Source organism: Thamnophis sirtalis, unplaced genomic scaffold (genome assembly GCF_051295495.1).
Source record: "Thamnophis sirtalis isolate CommonGarterSnake01/CBP01778 unplaced genomic scaffold, rThaSir2_p1.2 scaffold_13, whole genome shotgun sequence".
In the NCBI taxonomy this organism is placed as follows: domain Eukaryota; kingdom Metazoa; phylum Chordata; class Lepidosauria; order Squamata; family Natricidae; genus Thamnophis; species Thamnophis sirtalis.
This window is the reverse complement of record NW_028261393.1, coordinates 57,956,531-57,982,490: the sequence shown is the minus strand read 5'-3', so window position 1 is coordinate 57,982,490 and position 25,960 is coordinate 57,956,531. Positions and strand designations below refer to the sequence as shown.

Sequence of the window (25,960 nt, the reverse complement as noted above, 5' to 3'; positions counted from 1 at the left end):
GAGAGAGGAAGGATGGGAGGGAGAGAGGAAAGAAAGGAGGGCGGGAGAGAGAGAGGAATTCAGTGGAATTCATAGATGGAATAATCTGGTGCAATAGGCAGATGTCCTCCAGGAGAGACATTCCTACAAATAACTTATCCCCAATTTACACAGGGCTTCCAAGGTGAGAACCAGCCGAGGTGGCACAGTAGTTAAATGCAGCACTGCAGGCCACTCCAGCTGACTGCAGTTCTGCAGTTCGGCTGTTCAAATCTCACCGGCTCAAGGTTGACTCAGCCTTCCATCCTTCCGAGGTGGGTGAAATGAGGACCCGGATTGTTGTTGGGGGTGATATGCTGACTCTGTAAACCGCTTAGAGAGGGCTGAAAGCCCTATGAAGCGGTATATAAGTCTAACTGCTATTGCTATTGCCATGTTCAAACCAGTGCAGCCTGTACAGCAGTGGGGTAACCCAGAGACATGGTGTCATAAAGGGACACTCAAAACTGCACAGGGCTGCATTCTGGACCATGTTGTCACAGTCTTCAGAGGTGGCCTCATGAACTGCGTATCTCAACATCATGCAATCAGGTTTTATTAGACAGATTGGGAGTGCAAAACGTCACCAATGGCCTTGGCTCGCTCCAAGGGAATTCTGGGAGCGGTAGACCCAACATCACAACGTACTACCTTGTGATTTCGTATCTCTGAACAAACACACATTTGCAAGATGCTCTTAAACCTACCTGGGCCTTGCTTGGGATAGTAAATTTGTTCTGTTCCGCTTTGCCGGGAGTGTGGATAGCAGTGAGAGGCGGAGGCCATGAATGGGTCATCTCCTAGCAATGGATCAAACAAAACATAGGAGTATATTTTCAAGTCAAGACCAAACCATGTCCTTTCTCTTTGCCTTTCCTTCTAAGCATCCCCAAAGTCACACTGTGGGGGGACGACTCACATGCCGGGGCTAAGCCATGCAATTGTTTGGGTTTCTTGTGTGATTTGTAAATTAGGCTATAAATTGGGAGGGACCTTGTAGTCATCTAGTCCAACCCCCCTGCCCAAGCAGGAGACCATACACCCTTTCTGACAGATGGCAGTCCAGTCTCTCCTTGAAAGCCTCCAGGGATGAAGCTCCCACAACTTCTGAAGGCAACTTTTGCTCCATGGGTTGATTGTCCTCACTGTCAGAAAATTTCTCCTTATTTCTAGGTTGAATCTCTCCTTGGTCAGTTTCCATCCATTATTCTTTGTCTGGCCATTGGGTGTTTTGGAGAATAGATTGACCCCCTCACCTCTGGGGCAGCCCCTCAAATATTGGAAGGCTGCTATCCTGTCTCCCCTGGTCCTTCTCTTCACTAGACTAGCCAGGCCCAGTTCCTGCAACCGTTCATTGTACGTTTTAGCCTCCAGTCCCCTCATCATCCTGGTTGCTCTTCTCTGCACTTTTTCTAGAGTCTCAACATCTTTTTTTATAGTGTGGTGACCAAACTGGATTCAGGATTCTAGGTGTGGTCTTTACTAGGGCTTCAGGTATGAGAATGAAAAATGCACCCAACCATTGGTGGCTTCTTCAGCACAACAGAGTTTAAAGCAGAGCAGAGTATGATGTGTGAAAATCAGCCTCTCCAGAAATGGATGGCATTTTTCAGCTTGCCCGCGTTTGTGTAATGTTTTTGTTAAAAAAAAGAAAGAAAGAAAGCAGGGGAGGTTTGATTTTAGTTTCTTGATGTATTTCTTTGTTTATTTGCAGGCTGCTCTCATCCAGCAGCTCTGAGTGACATGTAACTCTCCAAGATGTAATTGGGAGTAAACCAATGCAATCAATTTTTAAGAAGGTTGCAACAGTTACATCAATAACTCAGTCAAAGTAAAGTAACTATTTGCTTTAAAAGCGCATATCTGGAAAGGGAAGAGAGGGCTTCGTCTCAAAGGAGGTATTGGCTGTCCAATACCTTCTCACACCATCATGGATCCTGAGTATAGATTGCTTCAGCCCTGCCCTTCAGCCATCCGTTCAGACAGAATGACTTTTGACCCAATCATTACATAACCTATGGATGCTGCATGTGAAGGTGAGGGTGAATATCTCCTTCCCTTTCTCTAAGACCACCTAACAGAGGGGCCTGCCTGTTGTGGCCTGCCAGAGGCCAGCAGAACTGCCAGCAGATTCGGACAGGGAGGAAGTTGGGGAGGAACCTGGGCCAGTCCTGGAGTCTGGGGAAGGCTCTGATGAGGGCTCTGTGTTGGAGGCAGAGAGGGGGACAGGGCCATCTGACAGTTATCAGCTGCCTTCAGAGTCGGACATCAGTGGGGCAGAAGAACAGCTGGAGCCTCTTCCCAGTGTGCGCATGCACAGAGTTGCCAGACAAAGGGAACAGCTAAAGAACAGGGGTTGACTTGGGAGTAAGGCCACAGGTGGATGATGAATTTATCTCCCAGAGGAAATAAAAGGGGAACAAAAGGGGAGTGGAATTTGCAGGAGACAATTAGTTCTCTCCGAGACTCCTTGCCACGTTTTGCAGATCTCAGACTGGCAGCTCTCCAAGCCAGATAAGGTCTGTGACTGTAAATCCTCCCTCGAAAGACTTTGCTGGATGTGAATGAGCAGAATTCACAGTAAATTAATACAAGGTGGTTTTTTTGGCAGGATCAGGAGTTTGCTTCCGGCTCTTGGGAAGCCTCGGTCAGAACACTGCCTTAATTTATCCCCACAACAGCCACTCTGTAGAACAGGGAAGATGTCCTTGACAGAGATGGACAAGATAATTTGGGTATTAAGAGGAAAAAATGTATCTTAAGCCCACAACAAGCAGATAACATTAGGAAGTGAATCAGAAGGACTCCTTCCTAATCCACCTGAGTGTAAGAAAGGGGAGAAGGTCTGACTCAATAGCCCAGCAAGTGTGTTTAGAATCAATCTCAATTAAAACTTTTCTATGGAGTTGATTCATGGTCTGCTCAACCTAGAGGGACTGACAGGTATTGGGTTGAGAAAGAGTCACTCATTTCCATAATTTCCTGGATATGTTTGAATAGGGACACGGTGGCTCAGTGGCTTAGACACTGAGCTTGTCCATCAGAAAGGTTAGCAGTTCAGCAGTTCAAATCCCTAGTGCTGCATAACAGAGTGAGCTCCTGTTACTTCTGCCAATTACCTCCCTGCGACCAATAAGATCACATAGATTAGGCCTCCTCCGTATTCCATCGGCCAGCCAGTGTCGGCTGGCAACTACAAGGAGGAGGGCCTTCTCAGTAGTTGCCCCGACCCTTTGGAACGAGCTCCCCGTGGAGATTCGTACCCTCTCCACCGTCCAAACCTTCCGCACAGCCTTGAAGAACTGGCTAACCCGTCAGGCCTGGGGACAAGGATAGTTGCCCCTCCCGAATGATGAATGTATGTTGTTTACTATTTTATTATATGTCTCTATGTTTAATGTCTGTATTCCCCCTCCCCGATTTTATGTGAGCCGCCCTGAGTCCCCTCAGGGAAAAGGGCGGCCTACAAATATTAATAAAATCACAAATCACAAATCACTTGTCCCAGCTTCTGCCAACCTAGCAGTTGGAAAGCAGGTAAAAAATGCAAGTAGAAAAATAGGAACCCCCTTTGGTGGGAAGGGAACAGCGTTCCGTGCACCTTCGGCATTGAGTCATGCCATGGAGACGTCTTCGGCTTTGAAACACCCCCTAGAGTCGGGAATGACTAGCACATATATGCGAGGGGAACTTTTACTGTTTGAATCCTTAGCCACTGTGCCATATTCGCTGTTTCTTAAAGGTTTTGAGGGCTGACCAGATTCTCAGATGGGACTTATTTTCTGGGAGATCCCTATTTCAAGCCAAAGGTAGGAAAACTGAATTTAGTTCTGAAATGACGTAGGGTTTCCTTCCTGAGCAAAGGGTTGGATTAGAATAGCAGTAGACTTATATACCGCTTCATAGGGCTTTCAGCCCTCTCTAAGCGGTTTACAGAGAGTCAGCATATTGCCCCCAACAATCTGGGTCATTTTACCCACCTCGGAAGGATGGAAGGCTGAGTCAACCCTGAGCCGGTGAGATTTGAACCGCTGACCTGCTGATCTAGCAGTAGCCTGCAGTGCTGCATTTAACCACTGCGCCACCTTGGCTCCAAGGAGGTCCCTTCCAACTCTGTGATTCTGTTAGACCAAAGGTCTCCGAACTTGGCAATTTTAAGACTTGTGGGCCATGCTGGCTGGGAAATTCTGGGAGTTGAAGTCCACACGTCTTAACGTTGCTAAATTTGGAGAGCCTTCATGTACACCAAGCAGCTAAAGCTTCATTTCAGAATGCAGGCCAGGGTTTCCAAAACTCTGTTAACTAAGGGGAAAAAAAGTTCAGATTTCTTGCATGAAGTGGTGCAGAAGAGAAAGACGGCGCTTTCAGAAATGACACTAGAGAATTGCTGAATTTGACTCAGGTGTCAAATCCATCCTAAAAAAAGTAAAACTAAAGATTGAAGCATTGTTTTAACCGGCTCCAGGTTTTAATCCCCTTAAATTGTATTAATGAGGAATAGGCATTAAACCAATTCCGGATTCTTCCTTTTCTTCTTCATGGATACTGTTGTTGTTTTAAAAGTAGCTGTAGGTGCTGTCACGTATAGAGCGGAGAAGCATACACCCAGAAGACGCTAATGAATGGCCAGAAAAAAAAGAGGATGTTGTGGCACAATTTGTCTCTAAGGCAGAAGAATTAATGGCTCTCAAAAGAATTGAAGAGAATTAGCAGGCAGAGCAATTAATTCCACGATACTCTTGAAGGAGTGAAGAGGCAGGATGAACTGCATCCCAGAAATAAAGCAGACAAAACATGTTTGTTTGAAAGTACAATTGCATTCATCTTGCGTTTCTGCAGGAAAAGTCTCTTTCCCATGATTTGGCCCCGGGAGCAATTTGGTGAAGTAGATAATAAGAGATCAACTCTGACTGCTCTTTAGAAGGCCAGGTCCTGAAGATGAAACTTGGATACTGCTCTATTCAGAGGACCAGGTGCCCTAACTCTGAGGACATAGCAAATACTTTGGGCACCTAATGAGAAGGAAGGAAGGACTCCCTGGAGAAGAGCCTCATGCTGGGAAGGATGGAGGGCAAAAGAAGAAGAAGGGGACGGCAGAGAAGGAGGTGGCTGGATGGAGTCACCGAAGCAGCCGGCGTGAGCTGAAATGGACTCCAGGGGATGGGAGAGGACAGGAAGGCCTGGAGGAATGTTGTCCATGGGGTCGCGATGGGTTGGACATGACTTCACAACTAACAACAACAAAATGAGTCCTGAGTCTCTCGGGAATAGGGCAGCATACAAATGGAATAAACATAAACATTTCAAAATACCTTAATAAAAATTTTGATTTACAGAAAATATCTTTGGCTTCCCTAAAGGACAGAAGGAAAACTACCCAAAAGTGCCTGTTTCTGGAATTATTCCTGAAAGTGTTTAGTTCTACTTTATGCACTAAGCCTCTGAACCCACCAACTGCCTCTCTCCAAAACTGGCAGCCAAACTCCTAAAAATAATAAAAAAAAATTAAACTCATGTCTCCTCAGCCATAGCAGATTAGCAGCCCATTTAGCATACGGGAGGATTCAAACGGAATTCTCCATTTTCTCGTTGCATTCTAACTGATTTCACCTAATCCGTGACTCCTTTTCATTAAAACGGGACACTAAATTATAAGAGGATCATTAAATGGATGCACAGGACTGTGTTATGGCTGAGGGAGCCATTAGATCAGACTAAGTTTCCTCAAATTACTTGGCGCAAAGGAGAATACGGAAACATATTCTCCATTTTGTGAGAGGCAAGTTGCCTTATCAATTCTGTTAGCTTTTGTTCTGACTGAGGCTTCCCCAAAAAGCCCGAGGCAGAGTCCTGGTCTCCACAAAAACCCTTTTATTATACGAATGTGAATTCCTCTCATTCACATTCAGCAAAGGCTTGGCAAACAGTCTTTCAAAGGAATATTTATGACCACAGACCTTATCTAGCTTGGAAAGCTGCCATGTAAACACTTTCCAAATGAGGTGCTGTGGAAGGAAAGTCTGGGCACAGAGTCTCTGAGATTCACGGACAGATCTCCACACTCCTGAAACAAATCTAACGACCAACTGAGCAAATTTTTTCCTGCAAAAAACCCCTCCTCTTTCGCTCCTCTTTTATTTCCTATGGGAGGAGCCAAGCACCTTCCACCTGTGGCTTTACTCCCAAGTTGAGCCTGACTTCTGAGTTGTTCTTTTCTTCTGGCAGCTCTGTGCATGCGCACACTGGGAACAGGCTCCAGCTGTTCCTCTGCCTCACTGCTGTCTAGCTCCATAGGCAGCTGAGAACTGCCAGAAGGCCCTGGCCCCCTCTCTGCCTCTGACACAGAGCCCTTCTCCAAGCCTTCCCCAGACTCCAGGACTGGCCCAGGTTCCTCCCCAACCCTCCTCACTGTCTGACTCTGCTGACTGCTGCCAGCTTTGGAAAAAAAGAGAGCCACCTGCATCTTCTCCGTGAAATGGAGCTATTTTTTATAATTTCTCTCCAGTTGTGTATCCACAGTAAGCAGAAAGATGTAGCTCCTAATAGATGAATTGAAGGATGGAGCAGATTTTTTAAAAAAAAGATGTTTCAAAATCAATTGTTCAAGGATGATGGATATAGTTCCATGTCGCACCCTCTGATAACAGAATAGAATAGAATAACTTTATTTGGCCAATGGTTCTTCAAGCATTCTTAAAATGTGGACCATCTACATTCAAGACTGGCATCAATCTTTTTGGAATAACTGGGATCTTGGAATAGATCAGTGTTTCTCAAGCTTGGCTACTTGAAGATGTCTGGACTTCAACTCCCAGAATTCCCCAGCCAGCGAATGCTGGCTGGGGAATTCTGGGAGTTGAAGTCCAGACATCTTCAAGTTGCCAAGGTTGAGAAACACTGGAATAGATGCATTTGGTCATTTTCAGTTCTGAGTCTCCAGTTCATTCTGTCATCAGTTTGGAGTTTTGGGGAATTCTTTCTATGTGTGTGTGTGCGGGGGGGGGGGGAAGGCTGGTTGAAAATGGGCTTATTGGGGTATCTGGTGGGATAAGGATGAAAAAATGCCATCCCATCAAGCTTTGAGGTTGGTTCATGTGAAATTATACTTCCTCAGGAGGAATTGACGTTATTCTTCTATGTCTCTTGATTGAACGTGACATTTTATTTTAAAACTGGATTTATAACAAAAAATAAAATAAAATAAAAACAGTAACCATAATAAAAGTTTCAATGTAGGGAACTGTAGAAATCTGGTCTAAATGTTTGGAATTGCTTTCTAATTGGAGGTGGAAAATGTTTCCTCTTTGCTTTCTCTTCTCCAAAAGGGAAATATTATTTTTGGTTGAAACGTCTTTCCTTATGTTTTCCTGTGGTTTGAAAAATACCTATTTGTTGTTCTTGGAAATCACTCTAAGCAGCCCAAAAAGCAGCGTTGCGTGAATAAAATCCATCTATCTCTTCCAAGCTCACATTTTAAAAAAACAACAACACCTAAAGATGAAATATTTTATCCCTCCAGTCAGTTCCTTTTACATACACCTGCTGGAACAACTTAATTGTGAGATATGTTATTTACACTAAGTCTAGCCTTATACTATTCAGATGAATGGATGCTTTGACTCGAGTTTGGCCAGCAGGTTTTGAGAGAAGCCAATGCAAGAATTTGAAGCAGTGGGGGGAAAAAGTAGAGTTATTCTTAAAATGGACACTGGCAAAGATCTAAAAAAAATATCCTAAACCAGCGATGGTGAATCTTTTCGGCATCGAATGCCCAAACCAGAATGTGTATGTATGTGTGCAGTCACCAATTCACTGAATTTTAGCAGAATAAGAGAGTTGGAAGGGACCATGGAAGTCTTCTAATCCAAGCCCCCTGCTCAAGTAGGAGACCCTACCCCATTTCAAACGAATGGTTGACCAATCTCTTCTTTAAATCTTCCAATGTTGGAACACCCACAATTTCTGGAGGCAAGTTGTCCCACTGATTAATTGTTCTCACTGTTGGGAAATTTCTCCTTAGTACTTGGTTCTTTCCTTGATTAGTTTCCATCCATTGCTTCTTGTCCTGCCCTCAGGTACTTTGGAGAACGGATTGACCTCCTCTTCTACTTTAGAGGTCTGTTTTGTGTCCTGGGGGTGTTCTCCACTTAATCTCCATTTTTCCACTTAATGTTCTCCACTTAATCTCCATTTTTCCAGGTTTCACTCCTTGCAAAATGTCCTTTGTCCCTTGGTCTAGACCAGTGGTTCCCAAACTTGGCAACTTTAAGACTTGTGGACTTCAACTCCCAGAATTCTCCAGCCAGCACAGCTGTGCTGGCTGGAGAATTCTGGGAGTTGAAGTCCACAAGTCTTAAAGTTGCCAAGTTTGGGAACCACTGGTCTAGACTTCTTAGAGAAAGAGTCTTCTCCCAAAGTTGGTTTTGGCAGAACAGCTACAAAGAGCAGTTAATTTATACTCTCCTTGCCAAGGTATTGTCAACCAGCTCTCAATGATTTCAGATGAATAGAAATGTAGGTTGCAGCCCTTCTTTTGTGGTTTACGAAGGATATGGAGCTTCAGTTAAAAAATAATAATAGAACAAACCCATTATCAGTAGGAAGAGAAAGCAGACAGTCTAGGTTGAATCAGAGCCTTTCTGGCCAGGAACAAATTTCCGTGGCAAAATGTCTGGATCAAAAGGAATTTAAGTCTCTATGCATTGGACAACTAAGTAAGGAACTCAGAGCATTTGATTTCCTGCTTCCTGATACATTAACCAAGATAAATATCCAGCAAAATGGAACAAAAGTTAACAGGGACACCGAGCTAATCCTAGAAATTGAATGTATGAATAACAGAATAACACAGTTGGAAGGGACCTTGGAGGTCTTCTAGTCCAACCCCCTACTTGGGTAGCAAACCCTACACCATTTCAGACAAATGGTGGTCCATCTTTTTTTTTTTTTTAAAAAAAACTTCTAGGGTTGGAGCATCCATAACTTCTGGAGGGAAGTCATGCTAATGATTAATTGTTAATCTGTCGAGGAAATTTCTCCTTAGTTCTTGGTTGGTTTTCTCCTTGATTAGTTTCCATCCGTTACTTCTTGTCCTGCCTTCAGGTAGTTTGGAGAATAGGTTGACACCCCCACCCCTACTCTTTGTGGTATCCCCTCAGATACACAACAACACAATACAACAACTATGGCAAAGATCCCTGATTCTGCCAGCTGTTATGATCACGGTTGATTGATGTGCTCTCTGGTGAAAAGTGCTCGTTGTGCCTCCTTCTTCAGAGCGCAGAAAACCTAGGTTGCTAAGCTACTGGCATTTGACATCACTTCCTTCCCAAGGTGTTCCCATATTTGTCAGAACTCTTATGATTGACTCTGCTGGCCAGCTTGCTATTCATTTGTGCAATGACGTCTGAAAGAAACCATTTGAAATTCAGATTGTATCCTTCCCCCCCCCACCCTCCGCAGACTCTTCCCAGCAAAAGTGGCATGTGCGTGTTTTGAAACTCTTTGTGGACACTGGATGCATCTGCACCCAGATGAAAAGAAACAATTAGGGTGGGGGGGTGGTGTTCCGGGAGGGTGAGGGACACGGGGAGAAGCCTATTAGCAGGCTAATTTTGCTTTGTGAACAAGTCATCTCAACCAGGGCTGGTGCGTATTAAGTCGATTAGGGCCTTTCAAATGATACGGGAAAGGTAATATTGCATATAATTTTCCCAGTCAAGGGCATTTTCACCTGCTGATCAATTTACATATTCTCCAATGTCATTAGAGTGAAGCTAGTCACCAGGAGGGGCAAAGAGAGAGAATAAATTACAGAGTTTTGTTCATTTAATTCTCGTCATTTTATTCTAATTATAAGCAGCCTCTGTTTTGCTTGGGTCTGTGCCGCTTTTAATTAATACTGCACCTGTCCAACTATTTATCTGGAAGGATGGCGCGATTGTCCCTAACTAGAAGGAGATTGTTCTTGGATCTGTTGAGATCTTACACATTGAAGCGATCTTGCTCCATCCTAAATTTGGAGTTTTCTTCCCCCTTCGCGAGAGAAGCTTCACTGATCAGTCTCTTCCCCAGTTTGACACCCCATAGATCTGCTTCCCAACCAACATGAAGAAGAAGTGGGGATGTGACTTTTGTGAACATACAATCATTGACTGGATTAGTCTATTAGTTTAAAACTCTGTGCATACAAAGCTCAAACTCACAAAAATCAAGTTTAAGCTCTTGGGGAAATCTTTTTTCTTTTTAACAAAGGGCCTTTTTTAATTTTCTTGTTACATATTTTAACTTCTTTTATAAACAAAGCGTTGCCTGGTTTTCCCCCTTAACATCCTTCTCATATGCATAGTTCATTTTACATCATATTGCCATTTTCAATTTCAGCCATATTATTTTCTTTCCATATTTCCCATCTTAAGTTTAATTTATAGATAAACAATATCATTGTTTGCCCCTCCAAATTAATCAAATTTAACATTTCATTTCCATCTTTTATTCTACTTTTAACATATAACCTCAGATTTAATTTGGTATAATAAACATTTCACTTAGTTAATTATCCACAATTAATAGTATTCATCTATTTCCCTCACATCACTTTAACATATATCATTGGCAATGTTAACATATTTCATTTTATTCTACTAGAGAATCCTTTCCTCTTTTCCTAACCACTTTCTCTTGGTCTCTCGGGAATTTCCCTTCTTTCCACTCATTCACCTAGCTTTTTCTTTTTTCTTATTTTTGTAATTTCCATATTTTTTATTTTTTCTCCCTTTTGATTCTATTGTTTTGGTGACTTTTCCCAGATTTCCCCCCAGTCCTTCCCCACTTTACTGTTTAATTTTCTCTTTGTTGGGGCCAATTCTCTCTTGGGGAAATCTTAAGTACAGATGAAGAATTCCTGCTTCAAAGCAGGGTTGTGTCCTAGTTGGGTCTTCAGTGAAGACATCAGGACAACCCCTAAAGGAGAAGGTCTGCTTGCCGTTCCTCACCTGGTGAACCCCAACAACATTTTATCATCTGAAGAAGCCACTCAGACTTGCAACATTGAACAGACACCAAGTTTAGTGACCTAAAGAGATTTGTCTTTCACAGAAATCTCCATATGAAAACAATGTATGGCCTTGAGTAAGGAATATGCAAGAACCTATAAATAAGGTTAACCTGACTGATACAACTTTATTGTAATAGAATGGAAAACTACATCAAATATGGGACACCTTTGATCCACCAACAAGGACCTCCTTCAGAATGGTCTACTTAATTTCTGGGCCCCTTCTTTTAACCTCCATTTTTAGTTTGAGGTTACTCAGTTGAAGTGGCTTTTGAATAAGGAATACAAATTCTAACCCTTAACCTTGTTTTGTGTGTTGAGGTTGCTGCAAGTATCTGGTTTCACCCAACTTCTTGAGATTTCTGCAGGAGTTACGGATGTTACTACTTTGGCTGTTGAAAGTTCACCTCTCTCGTCTCGTTTATAAGAGACTGGAAAAAATGGATTGACTATATACAAAATAAATACGGGACTAAGAAATTCCAGTTAGCCTATGCTTAAGATCAGAAATGATTTAAATTGTTTAAAGTTAGTTCAGTAAGAAGAAGCTAAGGTCAATCTAGAATGTCATTAATTTCTTTATTTCTTTTTTCTCAATAGATTTTAGACTGTGTTAGTTAAAATTCTATACCGTGTACGGGTTCTGGGAAGTCGGGGGGGGGAAGGAGGAGGGGGGGTGGGGGGTGGAGGGAGGGAGGGGTACACACACAAAAAAAATTGTACTTCAATGTTTTAATGATTGACAAATGATGACATATTTGTGTTTTTTTTTTGAAGAAAAATAAAAAAGTTCTGTTAAAGAAAGTTCACCTCTCAAAGCATGATTTTGCTTTACTAATGGATGGAATTGATTCTATTTTTTTTCTATGCTTCCACAAAGTTCAATGCACACTCTTACTCCAGCTGAAATAGGATACTCAGCAAGAAATCACCTAGATAAACAGAGATTTGACCATATCATTACAGTTCTAAACTAACTGCTACGTAACCTACTAGGGAGATTCTATGATACATTTGACAGAAAATAATTCAACTTACCCGTAATATCTCTTCCACACAGTTGGAGTCATTGGGAAGACTAACCTAAAACAGGGAGAAGGATACACATAGTCAGTCTAAAAAGGAATTTTCCGGGTCATAGTACCAATAAAAGACAGGTAATATCAAAAGGTTAAGGTAAAGATTCCCATCTATATGATTGCTCAGGTATACATCAAGAAACAAATCCCAAATAGCAATAGCAATAGCAGTTAGACTTATATACCGCTTCATAGGGCTTTCAGCCCTCTCTAAGCGGTTTACAGAGTCAGCATATCGCCCCCACAGTCTGGATCCTCATTTCACCCACCTCAGAAGGATGGAAGGCTGAGTCAACCTTGAGCCGGTGAGATTTGAACCACTGAACTGCAGATAACAGTCAGCTGCAGTACTGCACCCTAACCACTGTGCCACCTCGGCTCTTGAAATGAAAATCTCCATGCCTGAAGAATCCATACGGGGGGGGGGGAACGGCATTGAGGAGCTGATAGGATTGTTAAGCTAGTTGCAGCCTGAATAATATTTCTGTTTGTGTGGTGGAATGTAGTCTGGATTTCCAGGAGGGAGGGGCTGCTTCCCCGAGGGCAAGCAGGCAACAGAGCTTGGAAAATTTGATCAGCATGTAGAGGGTTAAAATGGATCCTCCCTAGTTTATCTCAGAGTATATTCGCAGTTATGCAAATAGTTGCTTTAGACCGGCAAGATTCTGTCTGTAGCAGAGGTGGGTTGTTCCTGGTTCGGCCTGGATTGGTGGAACCGGTAGTAGCGGTGGCAAGAAGCTCCACCCACCTGCCCGGACGCTTCTGCACATGCACAGAAGCGCCACGTGAGTGCGCCCAAACTGGTAGTAAAAAAATGGCAACCCACCACTGGTCTGTAGATGAAGAAGAATAAAGAAAACTACTCATAAGAAACTCCACCTGTCATTCTTGGGTCTTGGGGCCTGACAGTTTGCCACTATAACATGCAAACAGTTTTTAAGAGTAGTACAGATGAATTTAAGCTACAGAGAAGGGATAGAGGAATTAACAGGCTTTTGAATAACTTCTGATTTGCTCCAGCCGATGGGCCAGTAATAGCATATAGATCTCCCACTCCTCCTAGGAACCCCAGAGCAGTTTACGTGACCCAGAAAACTTACTCTGAGCTCTATTTAAGAAAGAAAGGACTGTCTTTGGAACATAAATCTGAAATCCATCCATGTTTGTGCCAAATATAGCTAAAGATATACCTGTGGGAGCTTTAAAGATTTATTTAAAAAAAATAAATTGGGTGAAGAATCTTCTTTTGGACACTTTTTTTTGGGGGGCCAAGGATTTACTACAATTGGGGAAAAAAACTGGGGCAGAATTTAGCACAATTTGCAAATTTGGGACAGAAAGAAACTTCAGGCTTTGTAAAACTGGAAAAGACTGAATCCAAGACAAGAATCCACAGAGTTTAGAGACCTTGGGCAAATTGCTTTTAAAAAGTGTGTTTCTGAAACATGGATTCAGATTTATGATGAGATGATTCTCTTTTCCCCCCCACTGATAAACTCTTGCTTAGACTTGCAATAGACGTAGCTACGAAATTTGGCCAATTTCGGCGGTGGGAATTTTGTTCATCTGCTTTACACACACACACACACACACACACACACACACACACACACACGAAAAGAAATTTAGAAGTTTTGGTAAACTATTCTGGGGGGGAGAAAGGACAATTGATGGTCTCTTTGTGAATGGACCAATGTCATTTCCAACATTTCAAATTAGACTTTTATCAATGGAAGCCGTACGCCTGGGAAAAATCAGCTTACAACAGAATTTAATGGCAACAGAGTTGGAAGGTACCTTGGAGGTCATCTAGCCCAACCCCTGCTCATGCAGGAGACCTATACTAGAGATTCGAACTGCCGAACTGCTGACCTTTCTGATCGACAAGCTCAGCGTCTTAGCCACTGAGCCACCAATGTCACTTGTTCCTGAGAGTGATGGGGTGGATTAATTGCACTGGGGGGGGGAAACAATAAAATGAAGCTCTTTGTGCTATAATATGTAACTTACAATGCCACCAAATGCACAGCCCGTTTATTTATTTATTGATTGATTAGCCCTTGGGCTTATCAAAGTGCAAAGTTCCAGAAACAAATTGTTACTAAAATTTGATAAAAACAATTTGAAATGAAATTGGAATAAAATAGGATTTAAAATGAAATTGGAATAAAATAGGATTTAAAATGAAATTGGAATAGAATACAATCGTTTAAGATACAGATAAAATATGATAAAACATCATCCCTACAATCTACCCCCATCAGTCCCACACATGCAGATCTCAACTGAACCATTTGGCTCAAGTTCTGAGCTGCGTTAAATGTGGTTTTCAGATTCAGAAGGTGTTTTGATATGGGGATCCCGATGGGTGCAAGCCCTGAATTTTTACTAGCACCCCTTAAACCACTTTAACTTTGATTGTCGAAAGCTGCCGGCAGATCTGTTCAAAGCTGAGATTCCTGACCTTCCAAGATTTGAAACCCTTTAGATCAGTGGTGTTTTCACTCCAGACTCCTTAATTGCTCACCCAAAAAAAAAAGGCAAAGAGGACCAACACACCTTTCTGACATAACTGTCTCTCTGGTTGGTTTTGAAATTGCAGCAATGAAAGGCTAACTCTGAGAGTGTGTGGTCCAAGTTCAAACAAAAGCTTTAATGACAGCAGCATGGAAAAATTAAAGCAGGTGCACGCACAGACACAGACAGACAGACAGACAGACAGACAGACTCATAAGCATGCAGGCATACACAACAAAAGCAAAACAAAAAAATAACACCCAACCTCTGAAATTGCACCACAGAAGGAACACACGGCTCGGTTTCTTATTAATGAGACGTTCTGCTGAGCTAGTTGCGTTCATAAATCCCTAATGAGGATTTTAAACACATTAAAACTTCTTAATGCAAAGTGTTTGCTTTTTGTTTTCATCCAATAACAAGCCAATAATTCTATGCCTGTAAATGACACTATTAACTGTCAGGGTTTACTTTATTTGACAATCACTTCATTCAAATACAGTAAAAAGAAAAACACAATTAATCTGACTGCTGTGAAATGCCTCTTGATAGCTTTTACGAGGGTTTCCTTTGATTCTTGCTGAAATGCGTACTGTAGGTCAACGGAGGGGTGTGGGTTTTACCGGTTTTACTTTAGAATCCATGGCAATAAAATCTAGGCCCTTTCGTCATTTGTTACGGAAATAATATACCCCACCTGTATTAGAAAGACTGTTATTAGAACTCTTAAAAATTGATAGCCATTGATTCAGCTTGGATTTAGAAAGGAAGAACAAGACTTCTTTCCTTTCTTCGAGTGGGTTACTCATCATGCAATGTCAATCTGAAAGGTCAAGAATCCAATATAATGGCTTTGTTATTAACACTTAATATTCAAGATATTTCTAAAATGGCTACTTGGTCCTTTCTTTAAAAAGGCAAGAAGTTGGCCTGGTTGGAGAGAACTGTAGACCACGATTTGTTTTTAGTTAGTTGTGACGTCGTGTTCAACCCACCACGACCCCATGGATGATGTTCCTCCAGGCCTTCCTGTCCTCTACCATCCTTGGAGTCCATTTAAGCTCTTGCCGACTGCTTTGGTGAGTCCATCCAGCCCCCTCCTTCTCTGTTGTCCCCTTCTTCTTCTTTGGCCCTCCGTCGTTCCCAGCATGAGGCTCTTCTCCAGGGAGTCCTTCTTCCATCTCATTTGGTGGCCAAAGTCTTTGAGTTTCCTCTTCAGGATCTGGCCTTCTAAAGAGCAGCCAGTGTTGATCTCCTCTAGGACTGACCGGTTGGATGGCCTTGCAGTCCAAGGGACTCAATGCAGGAGTCTTCTTCTCCAGCACCAGAGTTCAAAGGCCTCCATTCTTTGGCGCTTAGCCTTCCTTATGGTCCAACCTTCACAGCCATCCATTGCAACTGGGAAAACCACGACTTAACAATATTTAATTTCCATATCTTCACCTCTTCATTCTTTACAACAAAATGTACTAGTTTTCTTGGACATAAAGAAGGAGGAGAATGCATAAAGAAATTGTGCTGACTCCTTTTTCCATATCTTCACATGCTGCTAGAATCGTCAAAGAGCACCAGAGAACATTGAGCACTCCAAAAAAGATGTGCATAATTGATCCATGCAAAGCCTTACACCTAAGTCAAGTGTGATTACCTCCTCTTGTGGCATCTTGTAGAGCAGGCACTGTTTTATTGCTCTTTTAACCATTTTTCTGAAACATTAACATCTACTCTGGAGCAGAAATGGATATGGGAGAAGTGGAGAAAATCACATTGTATGTTTGTAGCATGAAAATTTTTGGGGGTAATCATTCTTTAACAAATAGCTAGATGATCTTCTTCTTCTTCTTCTTCTTCTTCTTCTTCTTCTTCTTCTTCTTCTTCTTCTTCTTCTTCTTCTTCTTCTTCTCCTCCTCCTCCTCCTCCTCCTCCTCCTCCTCCTCCTCCTCCTCCTCCCCCTCCTCCTCCTCCGTTTCTGTTGGGTTGTCCGGAATTTAGATTCTGGTCATCTTAGCTTTTTAAGAAGGCATTTAAGTCTGCTTACCTCTGAACCCATGAAGGCACATTTTCTCTTTTCTTCTTTTTCCCCTATTAATTCAGATTTTATTTCATTTAAAGATAGGACTAATACCACCTGACACTGTTTCACTGATGACCTTTTTCATCTGTCAACACTGGCAGGTTTTTATCCTCCAAGAGTCTGCCTGGTGCCCCCAGAGGTGTTTCGCCACACATTAATCCATTTCACCAGACGGTCCCCAAAATTATCATTCATCGTTTAACTTCCTTTCTTATTTCCTGCTTAGGTATTTTCAGCTTCCCAGGGGCAGAAAGCTGAAGACTAAATTTCTTTGAACAAACTAACTAGCGCTTCCTCTAAATGCTGGCCATAAACATCCCTTATGGTCAGAGAAACCTGTAGAAGGTGGCTCCCGTTCATTTTCTTTCCCTTACTGCTCATCCTTTTCTTCATGTTGACCTGCCATTGGACCCCATCAAGAATGGAGAAGAAGAAGAAGAAGCATGGTTATATCTAGAGGCCAAGAATCCCGGAGGGAAATTGTGAATAGATAGATGTCTTTGGAGATGGTTCAATTTTCATTCATGCTGGCTGATATGAACATATCAAGCATGGTTTCTTAGGAGAGCCACAGCATGGGAACCTGTTTCAATCCCAGCTGTCAATGGGCCTTGCAGATAAATGAACCAGCTTGGTCTACTGATTAAGACACCAGGTGTTCTGTCCCACTGGCGGCCATTGGAGGTGGCAGCAGAATCAGACATTGAGGAGGTCGGGGAGGAACATGGTCCAGTCCTGGGGGCTGAAGAAAGCTCAGACGAGGGCTCTGCGTCGGAGGCAGAGAGGGAGCTAGACAGCAGTGAGGCAGAAGAACAGCTGCAGCCTGTTCCCAGTGTGCGCATGTGCAGAGCTATAGCAATAGCAATAGCAGTTAGACTTATATACCGCTTCATGGGGCTTTCAGCCCTCTCTAAGCGGTTTACAGAGTCAGCATATCGCCCCCACAGTCTGGGTCCTCATTTCACCCACCTCGGAAGGATGGAAGGCTGAGTCAACCTTCAGCCGGTGAGATTTGAACCACCGAACTGCAGATAGCAGTCAGCTGAAGTGGCCTGCAGTACTGCACCCTAACCACTGCGCCACCTCGGCTCAAGAGCTGCCAGAAGACAAGAAGAACTAAGAAAGCAGGGTCAGCTTAGGAGTAAAGCCACACTGTGGAGGTGATTGGCTCCTTCCATAGGAGGAGCAAACAGAGAGTGGGCTTTTGCAGGAAATAATTCATTATTTTGGTCGTTTCAAGAGTGGAAAGTCCTGTTTGTGACTATAAGAGAATCTGTGCAAAGCTTTGCCTTGCCCTGCATTTGGAAACTAGTTATCTTTCAGTTCTCCAAATGAGATAAGGTTCGTGTTGATAAACATTCCTCTGAACGATTGTTTGCTAAGCCTTGCTGACTGGGAATGAAAGGAATTCACAATATCTCTCTTCTGTCTGATTGTCTGCCTGCCTGCCAGCCTGCCTGCCTGCCTGCCTACCTACCTACCTACCTACCTACCTACCGTATAAAGAAATGGAGAAGCATGTTTCTTACCCCAGAGAACCTGTTTACATTTCATTACTGTCCACTTAAGCAAGATCCTTTGTTCCGCTATCCACAAGACCAAAGCAACGATTACTGAAAGTGTTACTGAGCAAGAAACGGTATCTGTGCACATGAAGATATCCCAAATACCTTTCAATCTCACCCATGGTTTTTAGAAGTTGCTCTTGGCCAATCAGCAAGATGCCATTTTGCAGTATCTCCAAATACATGTACAAAAGGCATACGCTTCCAGGACACCACAACTGCTTCAAGGTAACCTCCATATTGCTGTTCATAATCACTTCCCCTCCTAATCCGAAATTTTGTTAGATGGTAATTGGCATGATACAAAGTGATGGGGGACCATTAGTCAAGACTGGTCCAAGGATATGGAATGTTTGAAAGAAGAAATATTAGCAACAGGTGCTAGGAGAGGGTTGCTAGGAAAGATGGAATGTAATTAATGAGGAAAAGAGGGGGGGGGATCCTCTCGGCAGAAGCTGAATCATCATCTCAGCGACAAGAAGGGGTCAGATGGTTGATTGTCTGTCATGAGGTGCCACCAGTAGGTGAACTTGGCATGTACAAACTTTGTCACAGCAAGCCATTCCCGCAAAGCACTAAGTCCCACCATTTCAAAAGTTGGGTTCACCCAACAGTTGACTTGAAGGTCAACCGAGAGGCAAAAGAGATAATATATTTTGTTATAAAGGTTTAAAGGAGAAGCCACGTATGAAGCTTCATCTTCTCATTCTCAGATCTGAACGCTTGTTCCCTGGACATTTTTCTCAGAACTTTGTTCCTGTCGATTTTTATGTGGCCAACTTTTGATGGAAGAAGAACACGCCCTGATTCCTGTGTGGCTGTCTCTCTACACAGGCGAATCTGCTCATGAAGCCGGTGTTTTTCTCAGAAGATGGGGGAAGAAAATGAATTAAATATCTTGTTTTACATGACTTTTGAATCTTATTAGATTTCTCTTCCTCTGGAGCCCTAAACTCTGCACCTCAAAAATTGCCAATGGGGGACAATCAGTTACGCACTGATAAGGTAAAGGTTCCCCTCACACATCTGTGCTAGTCGTTCCTGACTCTAGGGGGCGATGCTCATCTCCGTTTCAAAGCCAAAGAGCCAGTGCTGTCCGAAGACGTCTCTGAGGTCATGTGTATGGCATGACTCAATGCCGAATTTGCACAGAACGCTGTTCCCTTCCCACCAAAGGTGGTTCCTATTTTTCTACTTAGATTTTTTATGTGCTTTCGAACTGCTAGATTGGCAGAAGCTGGAACAAGTCATGGGAGCTCACTCCATTACGCGGCGCTAGGGATTCAAACCACCAAAATGCCAACCTTTCTGATCGACAAGCTCAGCGTCTTAGCCACTGAGCCACCGCGTCCCTTTGCAATGACGCTTTAATGTTAGTTTAAGGAGAGGTGTGTCCTGACTCCCTCATATTTGCAGACTTTTCTCTTCCATTTTCTGCAATCCTCACAGGGCCCAATAAAATAGGGAGATGTTTTGCTCTCTTTGGTGCATCCTGTCTGCCCATGGATTCATTTCTTTCAGTTTTTATAGATTGTTCTATGGAGACATCTGTCCAATGGGTGAACGTGGGAAAGCCACTTTGGTCCAATAGTTAAGTCACCAGGCTAGAAAGCGGGAGATTGTGAGTTCTAGCCCCATTTTAGGCACGAAAGCCAGCTGAATGACTTTTGGGCCAATCGCCAGGAGAAAGTAAGCTCTAGTCCTGCCTTAGGTATGAAAGCTGCTGGGTGACTTTGGCCCAATCACCAGGAGACGGGGAGTTACAGTTCTGCCTTAGCCATGAAAGCGGGCTGGATAAATTTGGGGCAATCACCGGGAGAGGGGGAGTTGTAGTCCCGCCTTAAGCATGAAACTTGGTTGGATTACTTTTGGCCAATCACCAGGAGACTGTGAGTTCTAGTTCCACCTTACACGCGAAAGCTGGCAGGTTCCTTTAGGCCAATCACCAGGGGACGATGAGTTCTAGTCCTGCTTTAGGCATGAAAGCCAGCTGGGCATCTTTGGGACAGTCCTCCTCTCCCAGCTCAACCCATCTCACAAGAGTTGTTGTCGTGGGGGAAATGGAAGGAGGAAGGAGGAAGCTTGGTTGGGTATGCTCTCCACCTGGAGTTATTTGGAAACCTAGTGATTGTCAAACAAACACAATCAAAGATCTACCCAAACGTTGACTGGGATCTACATCATGGACCTTGCATTGATAGGACTATCCCGCTTATTTTGCTCAATGCGGGCAGCATCCCACCCCCCTCCGGTCCTTCTGAAGAAGATGCCCCTGAGGAGCCCATTCAAAAGCCAGAGCTGCAAGCGAGGAGTCCTTCCGGTCCTCTTTTCCTAGGTCATCACTGGACTTTTGGGGAGGAGGCCTGGAAAAGGACCAGCTCCCCCCTTTATTTTTTGCCAAGCATCGGCCGCAGTCTTTGAATCCGCTGCAGGAAGCTTCGGCAAACAGCCGGGCGATGAAACAAAGAGACGCCTAATTGCCATGCAAAGCACAGCAACCCTCAGATGTGATGAGAAACGTGACTGGTCTGGATGAGATTTCCAAATAGGACCAGCCGAGCATTACAGAGAAAGGAGGCCCAGCCGAAGACAAGGGCAGCCGGAAAGGGGCAATGGGCTCCCTCTCTCTTGCTTCCCTTCTCTCTCTCTCTCTCTCTCTCTCTCTCTCTCTCTCCCCCTCCCTCTCTCCCACCCTCCCTCCCTCTCTCTCTCCATGGAAAGACTGTCATTTTGGAGCCTAGTGAAAAATACAAATATTGAAGATCCCTCTGTGTGTATGTTTGTCTGTGTTTGCATGGGTGGGTTAATTCACCAAGGACCTGGGGAGGAGGGGGTGTTGGAAAAAAAGGAAGGAAGGAAGGAAGAAGAAGGAAGGAGGGAAGGAAGGAAGGAGGGAAAGAAGGAGGGAAGAAGAAAGGAGGAAGGATGGAGGAAGGAAGAGAGAAAGAAAGAAGGAGGGAGGGAGGGAAGGAAGAAGGAAGAAAGGAAGTGGAAGGAAGGAAGGTAGGTAGGTGATGACCAGCCTGAGTGAGGAAGGGAGGAGTCAAACACGTCATCAGTCTCTAAACAACCAATTTGCTCTGACCCTTAGGAATTCCGATTTTTGGACAGAGATTAAACTTGCTATCTATATTTTTTTGAACTGCCATGGACTTTTTTTGGGGGGGGGAATCAAGACAATGGACCCGAGAAAGCAACCACACCAATGGTTGCAGCCAAGGTGCTTCTCAGGAAATAAATCATTTTTTGCAATCAGGAGGAGTTAACCTATCAGCAAAGGCAGACAGGGAGTCTCAAACAGGGGGACAGAGCCAACCGTGCGTCCCCTTCATATTAATGAGACAGAAGGACCGGCATAAAAATAATAGTGATTATGTCTAATTAGCAGTTGTTTCTCCAGACCTTCCTTCCTTCCTTCCTTCCTTCTTCCTCCTTCCTTCCTTCCTTCCTTCCTTCCTTCCTTCCTTTCTTTCTTTCCCTCTCCTTCCTTCCTTCCTCTTTCCCTTCCTCACCTCCCTTCCTTCCTTCCTCCCTTCCTCTTTCCCTCCCTCTCCTCCCTTCCTCCTTCCCTGCCCCTTTACCTCCCTCCCTCCCTTCCTCTTTCCCTTCCTCTCCTCCCTTCCTCTTTCCCTGCCCCTTTCCCTTCCCTTCCCTTCCTTTCCTTTCCTTTCCTTCCTCTTCCTTCCTTCCTCTTTCCCTCCCTCTCCTCCCTCCCTCCTTCCCTGCCCCTTTATCTCCCTCCCTTCCTTCCTCTTTCCCTTCCTTCCTTCCTTTTTTCCTTCCTTCCTCCCTCCTTCCTATCCCACTTGGGAGGAATCCGCTTGCTGTGAAGAACAAAGAGAAACAGGGCTGTGGAGACCCGGCAGGGGGACACCCAATTGGAGCCCCGGGGGAGACCTTTGTCTGGCACAGCTCGGGGTGGGTGGCAGAGAACAAGCCCGACTTGAATGGGAGCGTCTGATGTGAAGGAACGAAAAAAGAAAGTGCCCTGAATAGATTTTACCACCATGAAACTTGAAAAGAGAAACAAACTGAAATCAATAATGAACTTCTTGATCCGACTGACAGCCCTTACAAGAGAGATTTCTGTCTGAAGGATGAAAGTGGCTCATCAAAGGTGGATAATGTGGCCAGTCTACTAGTCTCTCTCTCTCTCTCTCACTCTTTCTCTTTCTCTCTCTCTCTCACACACACACACAAACACACACAAACTTTTTCTCTTTTTCCTTCTTTCCCTCCACTCTTCTCCTTCTCATTCCTTTCCTTATTTTCTCCCTCATTTTTTCTCTCTCAGTCTCTCTCTCTCTCTTCCTTTCTCTCTCACTCTCTTTGTCTCTCTTTACTTCTCTCTTGCTCTCATTCTTTCTCTCTGTTTCTCCCTCACTTTTCCTTTCTCTCTCTCACTCTCTCTCTTTCTTTCTCGCTCTTATTTTCTTTCCTTCTCTCCATTTCTCCTTCACTCTTTTTCTCTCATCTCTCACTCTCTTTCTCCTTCTCTCGCTTTCTTACTCTTTCTTTCTCTCTATTCCCGCTCACTTTTCCCTTTATTTCTGTCTCTCTTTCTCCCCCTCCTCTCTCTTTCTCGCTCTTTTCCTTTCTCTCTCTTTTCCTCTCTTTCATTCTTTTCTCTCTCTCTCTCTCTCACACACACAAACACACACAAACTTTTTCTCTTTTTCCTTCTTTCCCTCCCACTCTTCTCCTTCTCATTCCTTTCCCTTATTTTCTCCCTCATTTTTTCTCTCTCAGTCTCTCTCTCTCTTCCTTTCTCTCTCACTCTCTTTGTCTCTCTTTACTTCTCTCTTGCTCTCATTCTTTCTCTCTGTTTCTCCCTCACTTTTCCTTTCTCTCTCTCACTCTCTCTCTTTCTTTCTCGCTCTTATTTTCTTTCCTTCTCTCCATTTCTCCTTCACTCTTTTTCTCTCATCTCTCACTCTCTTTCTCCTTCTCTCGCTTTCTTACTCTTCTTTCTCTCTATTTCCCGCTCACTTTTCCCTTTATTTCTGTCTCTCTTTCTCCCCTCCTCTCTCTTTCTCGCTCTTTTCCTTTCTCTCTCTTTTCTCTCTTTCATTCTTTCTCTCTCTCTCTCTCTCACACACACACAGACACACAAACTTTTTCTCTTTTTCCTTCTTTCCCTCCCACTCTTCTCCTTCTCATTCCTTTTCCTTATTTTCTCCCTCATTTTTCTCTCTCAGTCTTTCTCTTCCTTTCTCGCTCTTTCTCTCTCACTCTCTTTGTCTCTCTTTACTTCTCTCTTGCTCTCATTCTTTCTCTCTATTTCTCCCTCACTTTTCCTTTCTTTCTCTTTCTTTCTTTCTTGCTCTTATTTTTTCCTTCTTTCCATTTCTCCTTCACTCTTTTCCCCTCATCTCTCACTCTCTTTCTCCTTCTCTCGCTTTCTTACTCTTTCTTTCTCTCTATTTCCCGCTCACTTTTCCCTTTATTTCTGTCTCTCTTTCTCGCTCTTTTCCTTTCTCTCTATTTTCCTCTCTTTCCTTCTCTCTCTCTCTCTCTCTCTCTCTCTCTCTCTCTCTCTCTCTTTATTTTTCCTCACCCTTTCTCTCTCTCTTTGGTCTCTCTCTCTCTCTCTCTCTCTCTCTCTCTTGGTGAATGTGTCAAGATGTTACTGAATGCTTCTCAGTTGGCTCTGATTTCCACACCATTTTGCATACATTTTATTCCAAATATGCCTGGGTTGGAATACATACACACTATTGGCAGATTCTGACACCCTCTCTCCCCCCTTCTCTCTCCCTGCCTTCTCTATTGTCAAGAGCCAAACATGCCTCGGGGCGAAGATTTAGAGAATCTGCCATGTGGGGCTTTATCTCCTTCTCCAAGTTGAGAGGCCAAACACTTCATGCGCAAACACACTTTATCAGCATAGTCAAAGGACAAGCTATCACTGCCAAAGACTATTGTTCTTAATTGCCACAACACTGAAGAATTTTCTTTGCGACATCTATTTTATCCCTTTCCCTTTATCCATATTTAAGGAAAGCATCTTGCCCTTTTGATTCCAGGTTGCTACATGACAACATGAGTGTTTTGGGGGGGCTGCCACAAAGGAGAAGAGGGGGTCCACTTATTCTCCAAAGCACCGGAGGGCAGGACGAGAAGCAATGGATGGAAAACTCATCAAGGAGAGAAGCAACCTAGAACTAAGGAGGAATTTCCTCACTGTGAGAACAATTAATCAGCGGAATGACTTGCCTCCAGAAGTTATGGTTGCTCCATCACTGGAGGTTTTTAAGAAGTGATTATATATATAAAGCTTCGCTGATAACGGATAAGAGCCTGTGGCCTAATGGCTAAGAAGTCTGCCTAGTATGTAATACAGCCCAGGTTCAAATCCAGTAAGGGTATGGCTAGCTGATGAGAGCTAAATAGCTTGAAATAGATCTATACTAGTCTCCCTTTATTTATTTATCAGCACAAATTTAAACACACACACACACACACACACACACACACACACACACACATATAACACACATAAACACATCAACAAAAACAGACACATGACTTAAAACAACATAGGAACAAGAAGTCTCCTTATTTGTTATCCATTTTTATGTACAATTCTATATTTATTTATACTTAGCTATTTATAACCAAATATTGTTTACCCTATATTGTGCTTTATATTCTTACTGTCATTTATTCTCTTACATACAATTATAGGTATACATTCACATAGTTATTCTTTTTCTTTGCCATTCTTATACTTTTGTTATTCCATTTAAAAGGTTATAATATACAGTTTGAGTTGCTTTGTTTACCATCCCTAGCACCTGTTGTAACACCACCTTATTTTCCTTTTCTTTTCTCCCTCCCTTCCTTCTCTCCTTCCTTCTTCCTCCTCTCCTTCCCCTTCTTTCTTCCCTTACCTCTCCCCTACTCCTACCCTCTCTCTTCCCCTTCCTGCCCCCTCTCCTTCTCTTTCTCTCCCTTACACCCTCTTCTCCTTTCCTTTCCTTCTTCCCTTCCCTTCTCTACTTCCTTCCTTCCTCCTCTCTTTCCCCCTTCTTTCTTCCCTTACCTCTCCCCTACTCCTATCCTCTCTCTTCCCCTTCCTGCCCTCTCTCCTTCTCTTTCTCTCCCTTCCACCCTCCTCTCCTTCTCTTTCTCTCCCTTACACCCTCTTCTCCTTTCCTTTCCTTCTTCCCTCCCTTCTCTACTTCCTCCCTTCCTCCTCTCCTTCCCCTTCTTTCTTCCCTTACCTCTCCCCTAGTGATTGATCCACCATTTATCTGAAATGGTATAGATTGAGCAGGGATTGGACAGAAGACCTCCAAGGAGACCCTTCCAACTCTGTTATTCTGTTAAGAGTTTATTTGATTTCCACTGTTTGCACAAAGCTAGGGATATTTGAACCTCAATTTTACCTCAATCAGGGGATCTGAGAACTTTACATGATCTGTGATTATGGCCCAGGATGATATGATCCTGGATTGGCTGAGTGGGCAGACCCAGGTGATAAATAAAGAAGCAGTTATGGGGTAGGTAGTCATGGGACAGAATCTAGGAACCACCAGAAAGTAACATCAAACTAAAGATCACAAACATATTTAGAAAAAAAAAGAGCATGGTACAAATGTTTTAGGAATTATGTTAATACCAACACCGTGTTATTTCCAATCTAAAA

At 43.4% G+C, this 25,960-nt stretch overlaps 1 protein-coding gene across 1 annotated transcript in view; it reads right to left on the bottom strand.

Annotated features, from left to right (window-relative positions):
- AFF2 (ALF transcription elongation factor 2) overlaps nucleotides 1-25,960 on the bottom strand; it is a 276,604-nt gene that overhangs the window by 102,634 nt on the left and 148,010 nt on the right. Inside the window, exons 4-5 of the mRNA XM_087728202.1 lie at nucleotides 12,113-12,157; nucleotides 726-818 (exon numbers count right to left, since the gene is read on the bottom strand). Coding sequence (XP_087584328.1) covers nucleotides 726-818; nucleotides 12,113-12,157 — 138 coding nt within the window. The remainder of the gene's footprint in view (nucleotides 1-725; nucleotides 819-12,112; nucleotides 12,158-25,960) is intronic.